At 36.6% G+C, this 17680-nt stretch overlaps 1 protein-coding gene across 1 annotated transcript; it reads left to right on the top strand.

Annotated features, from left to right (window-relative positions):
- Window positions 1-13332: 13332 nt before the first annotated feature.
- On the top strand, window positions 13333-15923 carry LOC149401088 (uncharacterized). The gene is made up of 5 exons (XM_089613519.1): window positions 13333-13554; window positions 13779-14181; window positions 14270-14419; window positions 14662-15572; window positions 15652-15923. Exons 1-5 carry the CDS (start codon window positions 13441-13443, stop codon window positions 15718-15720), a joined length of 1647 nt encoding a protein of 548 aa, XP_089469645.1. The 5' UTR covers window positions 13333-13440; the 3' UTR covers window positions 15721-15923.
- The last annotated feature ends 1757 nt before the right edge of the window (window positions 15924-17680 follow it).

Raw genomic sequence — 17680 nt, 5'->3', positions numbered from 1 at the left:
TAAGTCCCCTATCACAGGTGTACATCCCTTTGGCACCAAGATTAGTTGTACCACGTCATGTTTCAATCTCATCACCACTAACTATAGTGTGATATCATTGAACATATTTTTAAGACCTTTTATTGACTTTTTTCCATTACTTGGTTATTACATAGTCGATCCTTATTGGTCGTGTTCATATTCAATATACACATGACTCAAGGTTCTGGTACATCTATAATAACTACGTATCTCACTATTTCCAGAAATCATCGTGTTTTAAATATTTGTTAGATTTCTCGGAAATTGAGCATTGTCAAGGGACTAATGGTTAGCCCTTATAATGACAATGTCTTCAGCCTCGTCAGTCGAGCTATATACCTTATGCCAATAAGTATATTTGAGATAATATGGAAAGAGCTAGTTGTTTCTAAAACTTAGGTTATAGAAACGATCAGCTCTGTCAAATTCCTTGTGTCAATAGTTCACACGTTTTTAAGGAGTTACACATATCGATCATTCTCGTAATATCGATTTAATTGATAAAATCTTAAGTACAATCATACTTGGTTTATTTCATTCTTGGATCAACCTTTGTGAAGGTTTTAGTAGTTACATTACTTAGATCCATGTCATAAGTTTTTCAGAACTTTATCCCCAAGGACAATTCAACTTCCAATTGCAAGACCCAATGAATTGGTTCGTGGTATCAGAAGAGCATTATCGTTGTCAATATCTATAATCAAGGGCTCAAACCCTTTTTGTACCATTAAGCTTATTTAAGCTTGAACGCATTCAATAACCCTTCTAATCCATTAAGTCGAAGACTTAACTGGCAGACCTTTTAAATTAGGTTTATGACATCTTTTAAGTTATTATGATCTTCATAATCAAATCTTTCATTGAGTGTAAGATATTGTTGATGGTATTGAGGTGATGTGGATTCTTGCAAGGATGCTCCCACTATTTCATTAACCATGTTCATAAGGAAAGTATCATTTTTCCTTAAGTTATATTTATCGATTTATCGAACCATGTGGTAATGTAATTTTTAATTATCCTTCCACTTAAATTACTTAATGATAGCAAAATATCATCATTAATGATGAGCTTGATCATGTGAAGGATATTTCTATGCATTGAACAACATGTAGCTAGATTCGGAACCTCCCACTTAATTGACAAATAATAGCGACTAGGATCCAATTAAGGATGCTCCCACTTAATAATTAGAAACATAGTGGCTAGGGTCCTTTTAAGGATGCTCCCACTTATTATTGAACTAGAGTAGCTAGGTTCATATTAAGAAAGCTCTCACTCATTTAGTGAACTAGAGTAGCTAGGTTCCAATTAAGGAAGCTCCCACTCAATCAATGAAGTATTAGTGGCTAGGATCAAAGATTCTCCAACTAACTCATCATCATCAACACTAACTTGACGTTGTATTTCCTTCTTCTTTTTTATCGCACAACAAGTCAATGTCGAAACAAGGTAACTTTTCTTTATGCGCTCTCAAAGTTCTAAAGAGTTCTTAAACATATAAACATATTCAATTATAAGAAATAAATCAATCAAATGCTAAATAAATTTCTAGCAGAGATATAACTAATAGAACATCACAACGCTCACTTATAGTGTATGAACGGAACATTAAGTTATTCACACTCTATAACATACATATTATTAATCACGACATTTATGCATAAAAATTATCATAAAAACTTCAAATGCATTACAGGAATCAAAGAGGGAAAAAAATATTAATATAACACAACCATGTGTCCATAAAAGAATATAAAAACATAATGTAATGTATAAGGGAAAAGAAGAGATTCATCATATCTGACATAGCCACGAAGGCTACAGTTCAGAAAACCTCAGATGATAAAAACACATCAATATGTTCAAATTATCAATCAAAAAATAAAACTAGCACGAAATTAGATCTTCAGACGGAGCATCAGCTTCTCTACAACTCGAGCTTGATTCCGACATTGTTCAACAAGCTCATCAACACTTGCGTGTTCCATCAGATCTACTCTGCAACAAGAGAAGAAGTACGCTCATGAATGATTATCCTAAAAAAAAAAATTTAGGATATCTTTAATCATGAAATTTAAAGTACCATACCAGCATTCTTCTTGTTTTTCTCAAGCTCGACCAAGTACAATGGACAATGCCTTCGCCAATGGCCTTCAGTATTGCAGTGATGACATTTACCAGCGTTTTCTTGCTTCTTACCTTTTCCTTTTCCACTCTTCTTGAAATATTTCCTTTTCCTCTTAGCAGGAGCTTTCCCCTTCGAACTACTAGGTTGTGTCTTAGATAACTCTGTTACGAATATTGCCCACTAGAAGATGATGATTACTAAATAAGATAAGAAGTTACTTTATTAGCATTATATGATTAATGGGTTGAGGTCTGATAACATTCATAATCAATAAAAACTATAATCCATAGTCTCCGTATCAAACTGAATCGCATGCTGGGCATCCTAGATCGGACAGTGATTTAAAACGTGGTCGATGACTGATATGCGCCTGGAAAGCCTTATCTAAAGTCATATATGTGGAACATGAGTGAGGGTTGATCACTCAGTGGGAGCATTATACACTTGCAGAAGGTGTACGACCCGAACATGCTTTGGTTTGGATAGATGCGTCGTTTAAGGACCGTTACGACGCACTAGCCGAGACTGCTTATGATGGTCGCAGTGACGCTTGATCTAATATTCTGAAGTAATCATGGACTTCTAGATCATGTTACCGGCTTCTTTGACTCATCACGTTAAAGGCTAGTTATACGCTGATCAAATAAGTGTCTTGGGAAGTCGGGATATGATTGTAGAAGAAAATATTTTACAGATACAGAATCCAGCCTTCCTGAAAGAAGGTAATGTTCTCTCACCTAAGGGTTGATTCCAGAACCGATTGATTGTGCACACTTCCGAAGTTGGCTTACGTTCGGTTGAATCTTTCGTTGGGGAAGCAACGATGCTCATGGTTTATATGTAACGAGAAATGTATAATGGAACAAATTGACCTATCTCGATACGGTAGAACCTGGAGGGTCATGATCACGTACTGAATAAATCAGTGGACACTCGTTACGATGAGTAAATATAATTCTAGTATCAAAGTTAGGTTCAGTCCTGGATTACACGGTGGAGTATTGTAAGGGACTAGACAATTCGATTATAAAAGAAAAAAAAAAGGAATATTTTGTCTTTTATCGAGATTGTTAAGCTTCTACTACTAGGTACTTCGTCCCTGATTCGGCTTAGATAAAGGCGGATAAGGACGTTAATATAATAGTATGTATTATTATTATTATTAGCTCACTTGCTGTAATAGTGATTGACAACATTAAATTCCAAAAGGGTATTTTGGGAATTAAATAAATATTTATAGTAAAGTTATTTATTTATTGCTAGATCAAGTAAATAAACTTATTATTTATTGTTGGACAAGTAAATAAGTGTTTAATGGGCTTAAATCTATTGGGCCTTGAAAAAGAAAAAATTCGCCTACCCCCTACGGTGTTGGACGTTTTTTGCACTCGTGTGGTAACCAGTATTTTTTCTGTTTTTATGTTCCTAAAATATAGGAGAATAAATAGGAGATATATTTTCCTATATTCTCTCTTAATATTTAGGCTAAATATTAGGAGGATATTTAGGAGAAAATCTAGGAGAATATATTTTCCTAGATTTTCTCAACAGTAAAATATTTTATACTGTTGTATAAAATAAAATCATAGATACAGATCTGACGAATGAGAGAAAAAATAGGATTTACTTGTTGAGATCCAATGGCTGAGATTTAATCCACTAGTGTTAACACAATAAAATGAAATAACATCTTTTAGAATATTCTGGAATATTCTATAAAGATACTTTTTAAAGTGCTAAAAATAGAGGGCTGATGTGAATCAAAATTTAACCTAATTGTCAAGAAATTTTGTGGCCTCTCTCCCTTGAGTGTACCGACCTAATTCCTCTACTCTTTCCCCTCGGAATTACTTCAATTCCATTCTTAAAAATAAGAGAGAAAGATCGAAAACACCTCGTTTCTAGATCTAGAGAGATACAACGAAGCCCACTCTTTTGTCTTATCTTCCTCGAAGATTACGTTTCAGAAGACTTTGGTGTCATCACATCGAGTCCTTGAAGGAGGATTTCAAGATCTGATCGTGTGGAGGCTTGTACATTCAAGAAAAAGACGAATTGTGAAAGCTTTCGGTTCGTGAGCCAAAAACTGTAAGTTTTCTTAAACTCGTCTTTTATCTGATATGGTTACTTGATGAAGTTTCTTATGATTAATTAATTAAGTAATATAGATCTTGTTTAATAACTATGTTAATAATTAGCTCTTGTAAGCGTAATTATTCTTTTCCACATTTAATTGGTTATTTGAGGTGCATTAATCACCAACAGACTCAGCACCAGAAGTCCACTTCTTCTTGGTTTTCTGAGGAGAACTCTTGTCAGCATAATTTTCCAATACTTTGTTCTTCCCATGTTGAGTGACTCAAAAGTCTGTAATTCATTCAACAGCTGAGACAATCCATAACTCAACTTATTCATGATATAGTTGGATGTGAACTGTATGAAGTAACTATATAGAGTTCAGCCTCGGTGAAGTAGTTAGTCATTTTCATGACATGATCCCTCACCGAGGTTCCCACAGTCATCCTAGTGCTAGTGCATTTACGGGTGAGCTCTATGCAGGCTTGCTCGCTTTGCATCCCAAACATTTTCTGTAGCGAGTCAAGGATTTCCACAACAGTCTCATTCCCTTCCATTTTTTTTCCGCAATGCATCAGATATGCTCACGAGCATGTAGGCTATAGCTTTGTTGTTAGCCATGACCCACTTGTCATAATCCTCCCTTAAGTTCTTGGAGGCATTAGGAGCAGGAAGGGGAGGTCTCTCTCTTCAGTGAGGATAAAATGTATGCTTTCACTCACCAACATGATGTTAAGGTTCAACTTTCACTTCGAGAAGTTATCACCAGTGAGAACGTCTTTTGACAACAAGGCCATAATAGGGTTCGACAAGATTATTATAATTTATAACAACAAATATTAGCAATACGAAAAGAAACAACTATCAATAATATTTAGGAAAATAAAAACTTAATGCAAAAGCACAGGATAAAACACTAGAATAAAACAACCCAGTTTTTTGTATTCCACGGTAATTTACCAAATAGCCACAGTCTGTTTCACTAAGGTGACGTAGCGGGGTGCACCTAGTAAACATGAGAACCATCTCAGATTAATGAGCAGCCACAATTCATGTACATTCATAATTATGCTCATTAACTACCACTTTATAGGAATCTTTGGTCATATGAAACAACCACCGGTCATTTCATACATGAGTCGACCCAACATTTCAGTAGACAAAGCTTAGCCCGTGCGTGCTATGGAAGCCTAGGTCAGGCACGAGATCCATTTCTCTACCTATCATCAGAAACACGACATTGGTATTGGCATGTGCTAACACCTTCCGAAGGGATAAGACCATCATGTCTAAAAGACCGCCGGTCACGAGGCGAGCAAGACCACCTTCACGGTGTTGTGTTAATGTCGGAGGCCTACGACTCAATATACTTTCAGTATTTTAATTTTCCTGGCATTAAATTTAATCTAGGTGATCCACTTGAGTTAACTAAATCGTATTATAAACTCAAGTGTTTCTAAGCTACCCTTAAAATCATAAGTTTTGATATAGCTTAGTTACTAGAAATTTTGTGACATCTAGTCTTGATTATCCTAACGGTATTCCATCATGGAAAAACGTCCAGTTGGGAAGAAAGAGATTGTCTTTTATTTACCCCACAGCTTAGCGTCTTATCGGCTTGGTGAAAAAGCTTACCGGTCCGTTCAACTCATTCATTAATTAACTATCCTAATCATATTAGACAATTTCAAATGAATGAAAGCCTATGATAACCCACAAAGCAAGTTATAAGTTATATCAAGCATGTCATAAAGCAATAAATAAACAAGCATAGCAAGCATGGTTTGATTCGTTTTGATCGTATCCTATTTGACTCTATAAAATAAAACAAGATGAGCTCAATCGTATTGCCACATGGATTCAATTGGGCCCATTCATATGTCCCTTAGAAAAATAAATCAATATCAAATTATTTGATTTTTCTAGTTTTATCGAAAAATAAGTTAATTAAGTAAGGGTTCATTCATATGTCCCATTGAAAAATAAATCGATATCATAATCATTTATTTTCCAATGTTTTAAATAAAAATCATTAACGCCTAGCCCATACAATTACTTAAATAAAACATTTAAACCTTAAAAAAATTCGATAATTTTTTTAATAAGTGGGCCCACTAGAGCTTCCGGATGAGGCCCGGAAGAATTCACTTCACTTGCCTTAGGGAAGGAAGTCTTGTAACAGCACTGGACCCCCGCCGCCGTGAGGGCACGGCCCAGCACGAGAACACGGCCGAGAGGCCGTGCTTCATCTAGGAGTAACGGGAAGGACAGTCATTATTGACCGTCCTTGTGTGCAGCCATGGAGGCTCTCTTCGGTCCTTTGTTATGAGTCCGTCTCTCGCCGATGGTCGTGATCAAGAACATCACGCTCATTGGATTACAACAGTAATAATATAAATTACTTAAAACTTATACCCTTTGAATTTTGGGTTTAACATAAAATCTAGAAAAGCAAGAATCAAATATTCTACGACAAACCACGAATCACAATTCACATAATCATATATATAATTGCATGAAACTCATTTCCATATATAATTTCATTCAAACCATATTTATTTTAATTACAAGAACGAGTCGATTAATTAAAAAAAAACATCTAGTTCTGATACCACCTGTTGGTAAAAAAAATCGGGTTGGTATCAGACACGAACAATCGCTCTGACACCAGGGGTTGTTGATTATTCACCTTATCATAATAACCGTGCGGAAAAATAATTAATTACGCTATTTTAAGTTAATCAATTTAATGGTTATTAAAACAAGATCTAGTTTTGTTTAATTAATTTAACCATGAGAGCATATGTGTCAAGAAACCAATATAAAGAAACGAGTTATTAGAAAACTTACGAGTTTCTCTTTAAGCTTTCTAAATTGAGATCTCCTCGAGCTCCTCGTCTTCTTCTCGTCTCGTCTTAGCCTCCCAGCGTCGTCTTCTTCGATCAGCCCTCCGGGATGTCTCTGAAACTCTCGGGACCTCCTTTGTTTCGCCTTGATGACACCTTAGTCTTCTGAAATGTAATCTCTGGAAGAACAAAAATACAGTGTGGGTACACTCTGAATCTCACTACAACTCTGATTTATGATTTCAGATCGTACCGTGTTTATGAGAATGGAATCACGGAATTCCAAGGGAGAGGGAGAGAGAGAGAGAGAACTTCGTCCACACTAGGTGTGATGGGCAAATTTTTTGCCTCTGCAAAAGTGTATATGTTGCTTCCTCTTAGACCTATTTAGAGTGGTAGAAATGATATATTCTAAGAAGATCCTAGAGATATTTCATTCTCCTTTATTCTTTCCTATTTTGTGGTACAAATCCTACTTTTTCTCTCATCCGTCAGATCATAATCTAGAATATTTATTCCCCTTATTTTTCTCATATAGTTAAGGAATCTAGATATTTGAGAATAATGAGGACAATATCTTATTTCCTTATTTAATGAAAAGAATATTTTTACCATCAGTATTCTCCTATATATTAGGAAATTAATTATAAGAGATAATAAATGACAATATTTTATTTCATTATTTAATGGAGAGAAAATATCTCTAACATTATTATTTTATCTCTTATTTAATTAGTTACCACAAATCTAGCAACTAATTAAGGAGAGAATATTGGATAATTAATACCCTAATTTAGGCGCCCAACATAGTGCTATTAGACCTAGTAATATAAGCTTAACAAATCCGATGAAAAATATGAAAAAGTTTCTTTCTCTTTTTCCATTGATTTGTATAATCTTGGTCAAATACTCCACTATGTAAGCCAAGACTAAACCCTCCTTTATACTAGAATTATATTTACTCATCGTGGCGAGTATCCACTGATCTAGTCAGTTCGTGATCAAGATCCTCCAGGTTCAGCCCGTATCGAGAAATGTCAATTATTCTGTTATACTTTTCTTGATACATATATACCCTAAGCACCGTTGCTTCCCTACCGAAAGATTCTTCCGAACGTACATACTGCGGAAGTGCCAGTAATCTATCAGTTCTGAAATCAAACCTTAGGTAAGTGAATATTGACCTTCTTTCAGGAATGTTGGATTCCTTATCTGTCAACCACTTCCCACTCGAATCATGTTTTGAAACTCCCAAGACATAAGTTGTGATTAGCATGATAGTAGCCTTTTAGCGAATGAGTCAAAGAGCGCGGTAACATGATCTAGTGTCCATGATCACTTCGGGATTTAGATCAAGTCTTATTGTGACCACCATAGTGACCTCGATTAGTGTGTCCTAACGGTACTTAAATGACACATTTACAACTAAAGCATGTCCGGGTCGTGCACTTATCACAAGTGCAGAATGCTCACACGTCGTGATCAACATTCACTAATGTTCCACATATATGACTTTAGATACAGCTATTCAGGCGTGTATTAATCATCGAACATATTTTAGCTCACCGTCCGAACTCAGGTCCCCATCACATGACTCAATTTAATATGGAGGTTACAGATGATAGTTGTTATTGATTATGATATTCGAAGCTCAACCTACTAATCATATGATGCTAATAAAGTAAATCATTATTCTATTTAGTAATCATTTATGATTAATTCATTGTCTCTCGTGGGAAAGAATTCCTAACAATTCGAATTGTAGACATTGATGTACACAATTGTATACATAGTCATACCATAATATATAACATAGTTTTAGGCATTCAAGCTTCAAATTGTCATACCAAAATATAAAACATACTTTTAGAATTAACTTCACAGTTTTATATTAGAATTCATATAACCATAGCAAAATATAAATATATAAATATCCTAGCCCAAAGATGTCGGAAACTCCTCGTAAGATTCACAGCCGGTCGCAAGTTCACTGCCCCATGACAGTTCAAATTGTAGACAGTGATGTACACAATTGTAGACATAGCTATACCATAATATATATAACACAGTTTTAGACATTCAAGCTTCAAATTGTCATACAAAACCATACCAAAATATAAAACACATTTTTAGAATTAACCTCATAGTTTTAGATTTGACTTCATATAACCATACCAAAATATAAATATATAAATATCCTAGCCCAAAGATGTCGGAAACTCCTCGTAAGATTCGAAGCCGGTCGCAAGTTTCACCACCCCATGACAGTATAAATCTATCATGAGCTTCCGCCTAAACATGCTTATGAGGGATGCATTTAAAGCAGACATGTGTACGCCGTGGGTCAAGTACTCAACTTCCTTGATCACGAACATGTCAGAATCCCCTCTACAAATATATATGTTAGTATAGTGTAAAAAAATTAAACACGCAAGAATTCTAGCAGAGGGCATTGCCCATTAGCTTTTTGTGGCATTTCATCATACTCCTCAATGTCGAATGCCACCGAGCTTGTTCTGCTGCGATTTGGACTTGGAGGCCATCGTCACAAGATACTCTAGCGCCTGTCTGCGGAAGAAATTCCAAGCCACGTTCCCCCATGGATGGTTGTTGAATTAATCCAAGTCCTCCACAAGCATTGTCCAGGACATGTTTTGGATCGGGTGGGAGCTGGAGCGGCGAGGATAATGTTCCTGACAAAGTGAAGCAGTAACAACTTCACTCACTTCTAAATATTCTCCCAAGAATTGCTTTTAGTCAGCATCAATGACTGCACTCCGCGATTTTTGACAACGCCTCCAAAAGATTTCCTTGTACAAACTATCATCCATATCGGTCGAATAATCACATTGACTGTAATCATCAATGTAGCGAAGACCAGTAATCTCCGCAAACTGCTTTAATATAAACCCTATTGGTTTACCTCCAATCTCTATGTACAGAGCGTCATCTGACTTGGCCCCATCAAAATCACCCCCCTCATCAACAAGTGGTTAATAATCTTCAATGATTTTATTATTTTTGGATGATCAAGGAAATGGCCAAAAGAGGACACGCTAAAAAGCGCATTCTCCTTAGGTGACATGGTCATAGTCTCCTCGAACTTGTTTAATGTACCGAAGAAGCTGAAGTTGTGGTTCACTATATCGTCTTCGGGGACAAATCTGACAAATCTCTACATATGTCAAGAAAAAAACATGAAACTCTACACAAACAGTCCTCATTTATCAACTAAAATAGTCTAAGATTATATGTAATGTAGAAAAAAAAAGTCTACATATAAGTCTACACTTATAGAAACGGCTATAGTCACATGAATTGTAGATATAAAAGTCTACAAATTCATAAATTATAGATGTAGAAAACGAAAATCATGTCTACAATTAGACAAGGCCACAATCACAAAAATTGTAGACAAGGCCAAAGTGGTATGAAATTGTAGACATAAACATCTACAATTCCAGTGATTATAGCTTTGTATGTCTACAATTATAACTTAATAGCCAATGAAGTCTTCAAACACAGAAAATGTAGAGTAAAGAATTCTATAATTACAGACTTAATTATCCAAACTTGTTTACATAAATAATAACCCAAACCGACGCGCATGCAATAAAAAAAAGTTACCCAAAATGTGAAAGTGAAACAAATGTACCTCATTTATAAATAAAATATCAAAGAATTTTACAATCACTTCTACAATTACATACATAATTACCCAAATTGACGCGCATGCAATAAAAAAAAGTTACTCAAACTGTGAAAGTGAAACAAACGTACCTCATTTTTACTTGATTTATGCTTTCAGACCTTCAATTCGAACTGCGATGTGCCATCTTCATCTGACATTGGCTTCTTCAATCACCGGCAGGTGTTGGTTTCTTCGCAGGAGATACATTCCTGCGTGTTGGTGCCAGAAGGCACCGGAGCTCGCCGGAGGGTGCTCCGGGCCCCCGGGGTTTTGGATGGCAAATCGCTGCTTTCTTCCTTCACCTCCTCCACTACTTCTCTGGTCGCACGACGACTTCGAGTCAATGATTGAGAGACTTCCTCCTTTATCACAGGCTTTCTTGGCCTCGTCGAAGTTCTGCAAGAAGTTCGAGGACCGGCCGGGGTTCCGTTAATGGTGGTTTCATCAGGACCAGATTGGGACGGGTTCATGATTCCTTCGAGTCCTTCAACCTAGGAATTAAATCAAACACATTGTATGCACTCAATTTTAATCCTCAAAAGAAAAATTACTACAACAAATGAAATTGTGGATCTGAACATAAAGGAGATAGATCATTTGTCGATAAAGCATTACTAGGTCGAACTATCATTATTTTAGCAAGATCCAAATCGAAAGATCCAGAACTAATTTGCAATCGGAATCAGTATGCAATGAAAAGAGAAATGGAAATTACATGTTCGAGAGCGGAGAGAAAATCGGCCATGGCGACATTGGTGAGGTTGGCTGGGATTTTGTTGAGCTTGCACAGAGCTTGGAGCTCCTTCCTGGTCAAGCTATGGAAATCCATCGAGATCGATTAAGGTCAAAACAAGTTGTTTTGAGATGGATTAGGGTTCTTCTTGTCTGAGAGTATTGCAGAGAGAGCAAATTGAGTGGAGGTTAGTTCGAGAGGCGTGGTATATATATGTGTGTGCGTGTGTCCGAGAGGGACGTTCTTTAGAAACCCTAAGATGACCGTTGGAGAGCGCTGATTTGAAATTTGAATTCCTTCTACTTCTTGTCGGGCTTTACTTTTATGGCCAGGGCTCAACACTGAACCCATTTAGCTTGGGCTCTTTTTGAAGTAATAGGCCCAGTTTAATTGGGCTCTTTTGGGCAAAGCTAACAAAAGCCCATATGAAATTACATTGGCTGAAGACGTAATGAGAAATGAGCACAAAAATCAATAGGGAAATAGCCGGAGCTAACTTCAATGTAATGTTATGGACCAAAATATTGTCTTTCATGTTTGTGGACACTTTTAGTAATTAGCCTGAGCAAATACAAATTAGCCCTTGATTTTAATTTCTTTTTTTTTTTTTGGTAAAAATACCCACAAAACCAATGAAGTCGGTTTCAAAGTTCAAAAAATTCCCAGATTGTTTCTGTCTCTCTTCATTCGCGCGCTCTCTCCTCACTCTGACGGTTTCACTCTCTACAATCATCACGCCCACAACCATCGTCGAAATCGCTGGAAAAAACCACAACGCCCACAACCATCACGCTGAATATTCAACAGGTATATCTTTACAACCTCTTGATTTTTATTTTTTATGTTAATTCGAAACCCTCAGTCGTTCAAATCCCTCTTTCTTCTCCATTCTGTTTTCGGAAATCTAAATCGCAGAAATGATAAAGCCCAAAAAACGTGCACCGGTTCGGAACAGTCCCAGGACGAAGAAAACACATAATGTGTCGTCGTCGTCAAAAAGGGGGACTCTTCAATCACCGGCAGGTGTTGGTTTCTTCGCAGGAGATACACGACGACGACGCATCATGTGTTTTCTTCGTCCTGGGACTCTTCCGAACCGGTGCACGTTTTTTGGGCTTTATCATTTCTGCGATTTAGATTTCCGAAAACAGAATGGAGAAGAAAGAGGGATTTGAACGACTGAGGGTTTCGAATTAACATAAAAAATAAAAATCAAGAGGTTGTAAAGATATACCTGTTGAATATTCAGCGTGATGGTTGTGGGCGTTGTGGTTTTTTCCAGCGATTTCGACGATGGTTGTGGGCGTGATGATTGTAGAGAGTGAAACCGTCAGAGTGAGGAGAGAGCGCGCGAATGAAGAGAGACAGAAACAATCTGGGAATTTTTTGAACTTTGAAACCGACTTCATTTGTTTTGTGGGTATTTTTACCAAAAAAAAAAAAAGAAATTAAAATCAAGGGCTAATTTGTATTTGCTCAGGCTAATTACTAAAAGTGTCCACAAACATGAAAGACAATATTTTGGTCCATAACATTACATTGAAGTTAGCTCCGGCTATTTCCCTATTGATTTTTGTGCTCATTTCTCATTACGTCTTCAGCCAATGTAATTTCATATGGGCTTTTGTTAGCTTTGCCCAAAAGAGCCCAATTAAACTGGGCCTATTACTTCAAAAAGAGCCCAAGCTAAATGGGTTCAGTGTTGAGCCCTGGCCATAAAAGTAAAGCCCGACAAGAAGTAGAAGGAATTCAAATTTCAAATCAGCGCTCTCCAACGGTCATCTTAGGGTTTCTAAAGAACGTCCCTCTCGGACACACGCACACACATATATATACCACGCCTCTCGAACTAACCTCCACTCAATTTGCTCTCTCTGCAATACTCTCAGACAAGAAGAACCCTAATCCATCTCAAAACAACTTGTTTTGACCTTAATCGATCTCGATGGATTTCCATAGCTTGACCAGGAAGGAGCTCCAAGCTCTGTGCAAGCTCAACAAAATCCCAGCCAACCTCACCAATGTCGCCATGGCCGATTTTCTCTCCGCTCTCGAACATGTAATTTCCATTTCTCTTTTCATTGCATACTGATTCCGATTGCAAATTAGTTCTGGATCTTTCGATTTGGATCTTGCTAAAATAATGATAGTTCGACCTAGTAATGCTTTATCGACAAATGATCTATCTCCTTTATGTTCAGATCCACAATTTCATTTGTTGCAGTAATTTTTCTTTTGAGGATTAAAATTGAGTGCATACAATGTGTTTGATTTAATTCCTAGGTTGAAGGACTCGAAGGAATCATGAACCCGTCCCAATCTGGTCCTGATGAAACCACCATTAACGGAACCCCGGCCGGTCCTCGAACTTCTTGCAGAACTTCGACGAGGCCAAGAAAGCCTGTGATAAAGGAGGAAGTCTCTCAATCATTGACTCGAAGTCGTCGTGCGACCAGAGAAGTAGTGGAGGAGGTGAAGGAAGAAAGCAGCGATTTGCCATCCAAAACCCCGGGGGCCCGGAGCACCCTCCGGCGAGCTCTGGTGCCTTCTGGCGCCAAAAAGACGGAGATCGGTTCTGTCCAGAGAGCATACAGTACAAGGCGATCGGTTAAGTTGCTTGAAGAGACCATGGAGAAAATGTGCCTCGGCAACGACGGGCCTGTGAAGACTGACGAGTTGTCTAAAGGTAAATTTGTGAAGCTGTTTATCGTTGGAGAAATCTGAGAGCTTATTGGTTTTTCTTATGCTTTTCTTTGGTGTGAATCCTTTTTCAGAAGTATCGTCCGTGGAGATTAAAGAAGAATCGTCTGAAATGCAGATGGAATTGAAGTATGATGTTTATGATGATGCGGTGAAAGAAGAGAAAGTGGTTGAGTCTGAGGATGAGAAAGTGGATGTCAAAAATCAAACTTTGATTGAAGAAGGTATGATTGTGTTTTGGATAATGATTTAAGATCCCGTAGCTATCGCAGTACAAGGACTAAATTGCTGTTGAATTTTATCTATGTTCTTTCGAATTAAATTTATAGGGTTTTATGGATTGGTATTTACGATTCAGAATTCTCATGTGTTTTGACTAACTTTTGAATTGTAATTAAGAATTTCTGTTAAATTTTACCGCTGTCCTCTTAGGTTTTGTTTTCTGACATCGATCATTTTTGTGCAGTGAATGGCTGTGAACCCGACGCTGAGTTGTCGAACGAAATCCAAAGTTCGATTATCAAGGACGTTGAAGTTTCTGATGAGGTTAAAGAAACCGTTGAAGCCATTTCTTCAAATGCAAGCTCTGCTGTGATTGAGGAAGAAGAAGAAGAAGTGTCCTTGAAGCTTGAGTCTCCGGTCGAGAAGTCCACACTTGGAGACTGGGTCGTCGTTGCCAACAATGGCGGTGATATCGATCATGTCAAAGCAGAAGTTGTGCAATCAATGTCTTCCATGGAAGAAGTCAAAGATGAGACTAAAGAGGAGAGCTCGGAAGAGAATGAGATTAAATCTGTAGAAGCGATTGAATTCCCATCAGAATCAGTCACAGAAAAGGAAACCTCTGAGCCCATCTCTGAGGACGAGGAGACCGAAGATGAGGAAAGCTCGGAAGAGGATGAGATTGAATCTGTGGAAGAGATTAAACTCCCATCAGAATCTGTCACAGACAAGGAAACATCCGAGCCCATATCTGAGGACGAGGAGACCGATGATGAGGAAAGCTCTGAAGAAGAGTCTGATGAAGAAGAAGTCGAATCAAAAGAGGCATCTTTGGTTGTTAACAAAGACTCTTCTCCGGCTAAAATCGATATCGTATCAGAACCCGTCACCACAGAGAGCAAAGTCAAGATTGTTGAAGCGGAAGAGAACAAGAGTTTCAACGCAACTCAGTTTCCTCGGCCGTCTCTGCCGAAGCCCAGCAAATCCTCGGCCGAGGCTCACCCTGTGATTCAGAAAATCGCAAAAGTTCTCGACGAGGACAAAGAAGAGGAAACCGAGGTCAAGAAAACCGACTCAAAGAAACTTGAGGACAGAAGTTTAAGGGAGCTGCATAAATTGCTGAGGACTCAATTACAGATCACCAATGAAAAGAAGGTGAAACTCACAACAAAAACTTTACTTCATTATCATATTATTTGTGCAATTAATTAATTGGTTTTGTGTTCATTTTCAGGGGACTACTAGAATCGCCTTGCAGTCTCTACCGGAAAATCGTTTGGATGTGAATGAACAAAAGGATTAAGTGTTTTTTTGTTTTTTCTGGAGCTGGAATTTCTCTGCGCTTGAGGAAGAAATTTTTGGGGGTTTTGTTATGAAGTTGAAAAAATGCCTGTGATATGAGCCGAATAAAACCTTCTTGGTTTTGTTTTTATTTTGTATTTTTAGAGCTTTGATGATGAACACTCATTATCATACTTTCTCAAAGAAATCTTTTGTTTTTCTTTCCTACTTTGTTTTACCATTTAATAGGATATTGAATCAAGACACAAATCTTTTCTCATATCATATTTGTATGACATACTTTCTCAAAGAAATCTTTGTTTTTCTTTCTACTTTGTTTTACCATTTAATAGAATATTGAATCAAGACACAAATCTTTACTCATATCATATATGTATGACTCACAAATCTTTCTCATAAACTTTCATACTCCCTCAAATAAATCGTTTATTTTTCTTTCTACTTTGTTTTACCTAATAGAATATTGAATCAAGACACACAAATCATTTCCATAAAATATTTGTATGACTAACCAATGTATGACTCACAAATCTTTCTCAGAAACTTTCATACTTTCTCAAAGAAATTTTAGTTTTCTTTCTATTTTGTTTTACCATTTTAAAGTATTGAATCATGACACAAATCTTTCTCACAAAAATTGTTGTATGACACAAACTTTTTTTAAGGAAAATTGAAATTGTTCTTTTATCTTCAAAAAGCGAATTGAATCAATACATATGTGTTGCACTAATCTCTAAAATATGAAAGCTAGATGGTGTCCATATTTGTGGTTAGCGATGAAGAAATTGATGGAATAAAAAACAATTTATAATAATGAAAATAATATCAATGTCAGCATCACAAACGAACCAGCTATTGGTCTTGAACGAATCCACGCAAACATTTGAAAACTGGTCCTACAGCCTTATCCCACTACACATGGCTTTTCACTGTTCACCCAAACGTCCAAATATTCTATAACTGTCCTATTTATTATTGAGGTTCATTATTTCAATAGGCCATTCCATACCATATCAGCGAAGTCCTTCTCCTGCCGAAAAATTAAAGTAAGGGAGAAAAAAATGCTACAGATATGATCTATAATATAAGACGCGTAGTGTACACTAAATTGATTTTTGATGAATTATTAGCGGAGAAAAGGGGAAGATATCGTGTGTGCTAAGTCAATGATAATCTTGAATTGCAAATTAAATAATTAAGAAACCAGCTGAATATTATTTTATAAAAATAAACAAAAGTCAGATTAACTAACCAAGAGAGAGACTCAGAAGTAGCAGCAAGTAAAACTGTTACTAAACCAGGGCTGGACCATTGGAGTGGAGTGACACAAACTGAAAGGTTTTTTTTTTTTTTTTTGGGCACTGTTCACGAAATTAGAAATTTCATTCCTGTTGTTCACGAAAGTAGAAGTTCTGGTCCCCTTCTAATACTGCTCATCGAATTTTTTTTTCCAAATATAGGAATATATTTTAGGTTTTTCTTTTATATTTCGTGAATAGTAGCGGAACGAAGCGACATGAAGGTTCCATTCCAATTTGCCTGGAATCTCGGTCTTTAATAAACGAAAGTCTTCCATCCATTAAAGAAAGGAAAATATGTCTTATTGGAAGTGGAGTTTCATCCCGTCCAATTGTACAGATTTAATTTTAATGGCCGAAAAATATAAAATCGTTGCACAAACAAACATTTATATGAATTGTAAGAATTATCTAATATGTACTTGCTCCATCTATTTATTACTATTTATTTGTTTATTTATTTATACATATATATATATATATATATATATATGTATTAGGGAAAATATCATATCAACATTTTATCATTAGTAGAATTAATGTCTCATGAGGCTACTGTTTATGATTTATTCCATACCTTAAATATTTCAGAAAATCATTTCTAATTTTCATGGATTTATTCTTTAATTTTCAAAATAGCAAAACTACCTCAGTACACAAGCA

Source organism: Urtica dioica, chromosome 4 (assembly GCF_054948205.1).
Source record: "Urtica dioica subsp. dioica isolate 48M chromosome 4, U.dioica_male_clone48M_v1_H2, whole genome shotgun sequence".
Classification (NCBI taxonomy): Eukaryota; Viridiplantae; Streptophyta; class Magnoliopsida; order Rosales; family Urticaceae; genus Urtica; species Urtica dioica.
The sequence above is the reverse complement of the archived record's forward strand: the minus strand, read 5'-3'. Positions and strand labels throughout refer to the sequence as shown.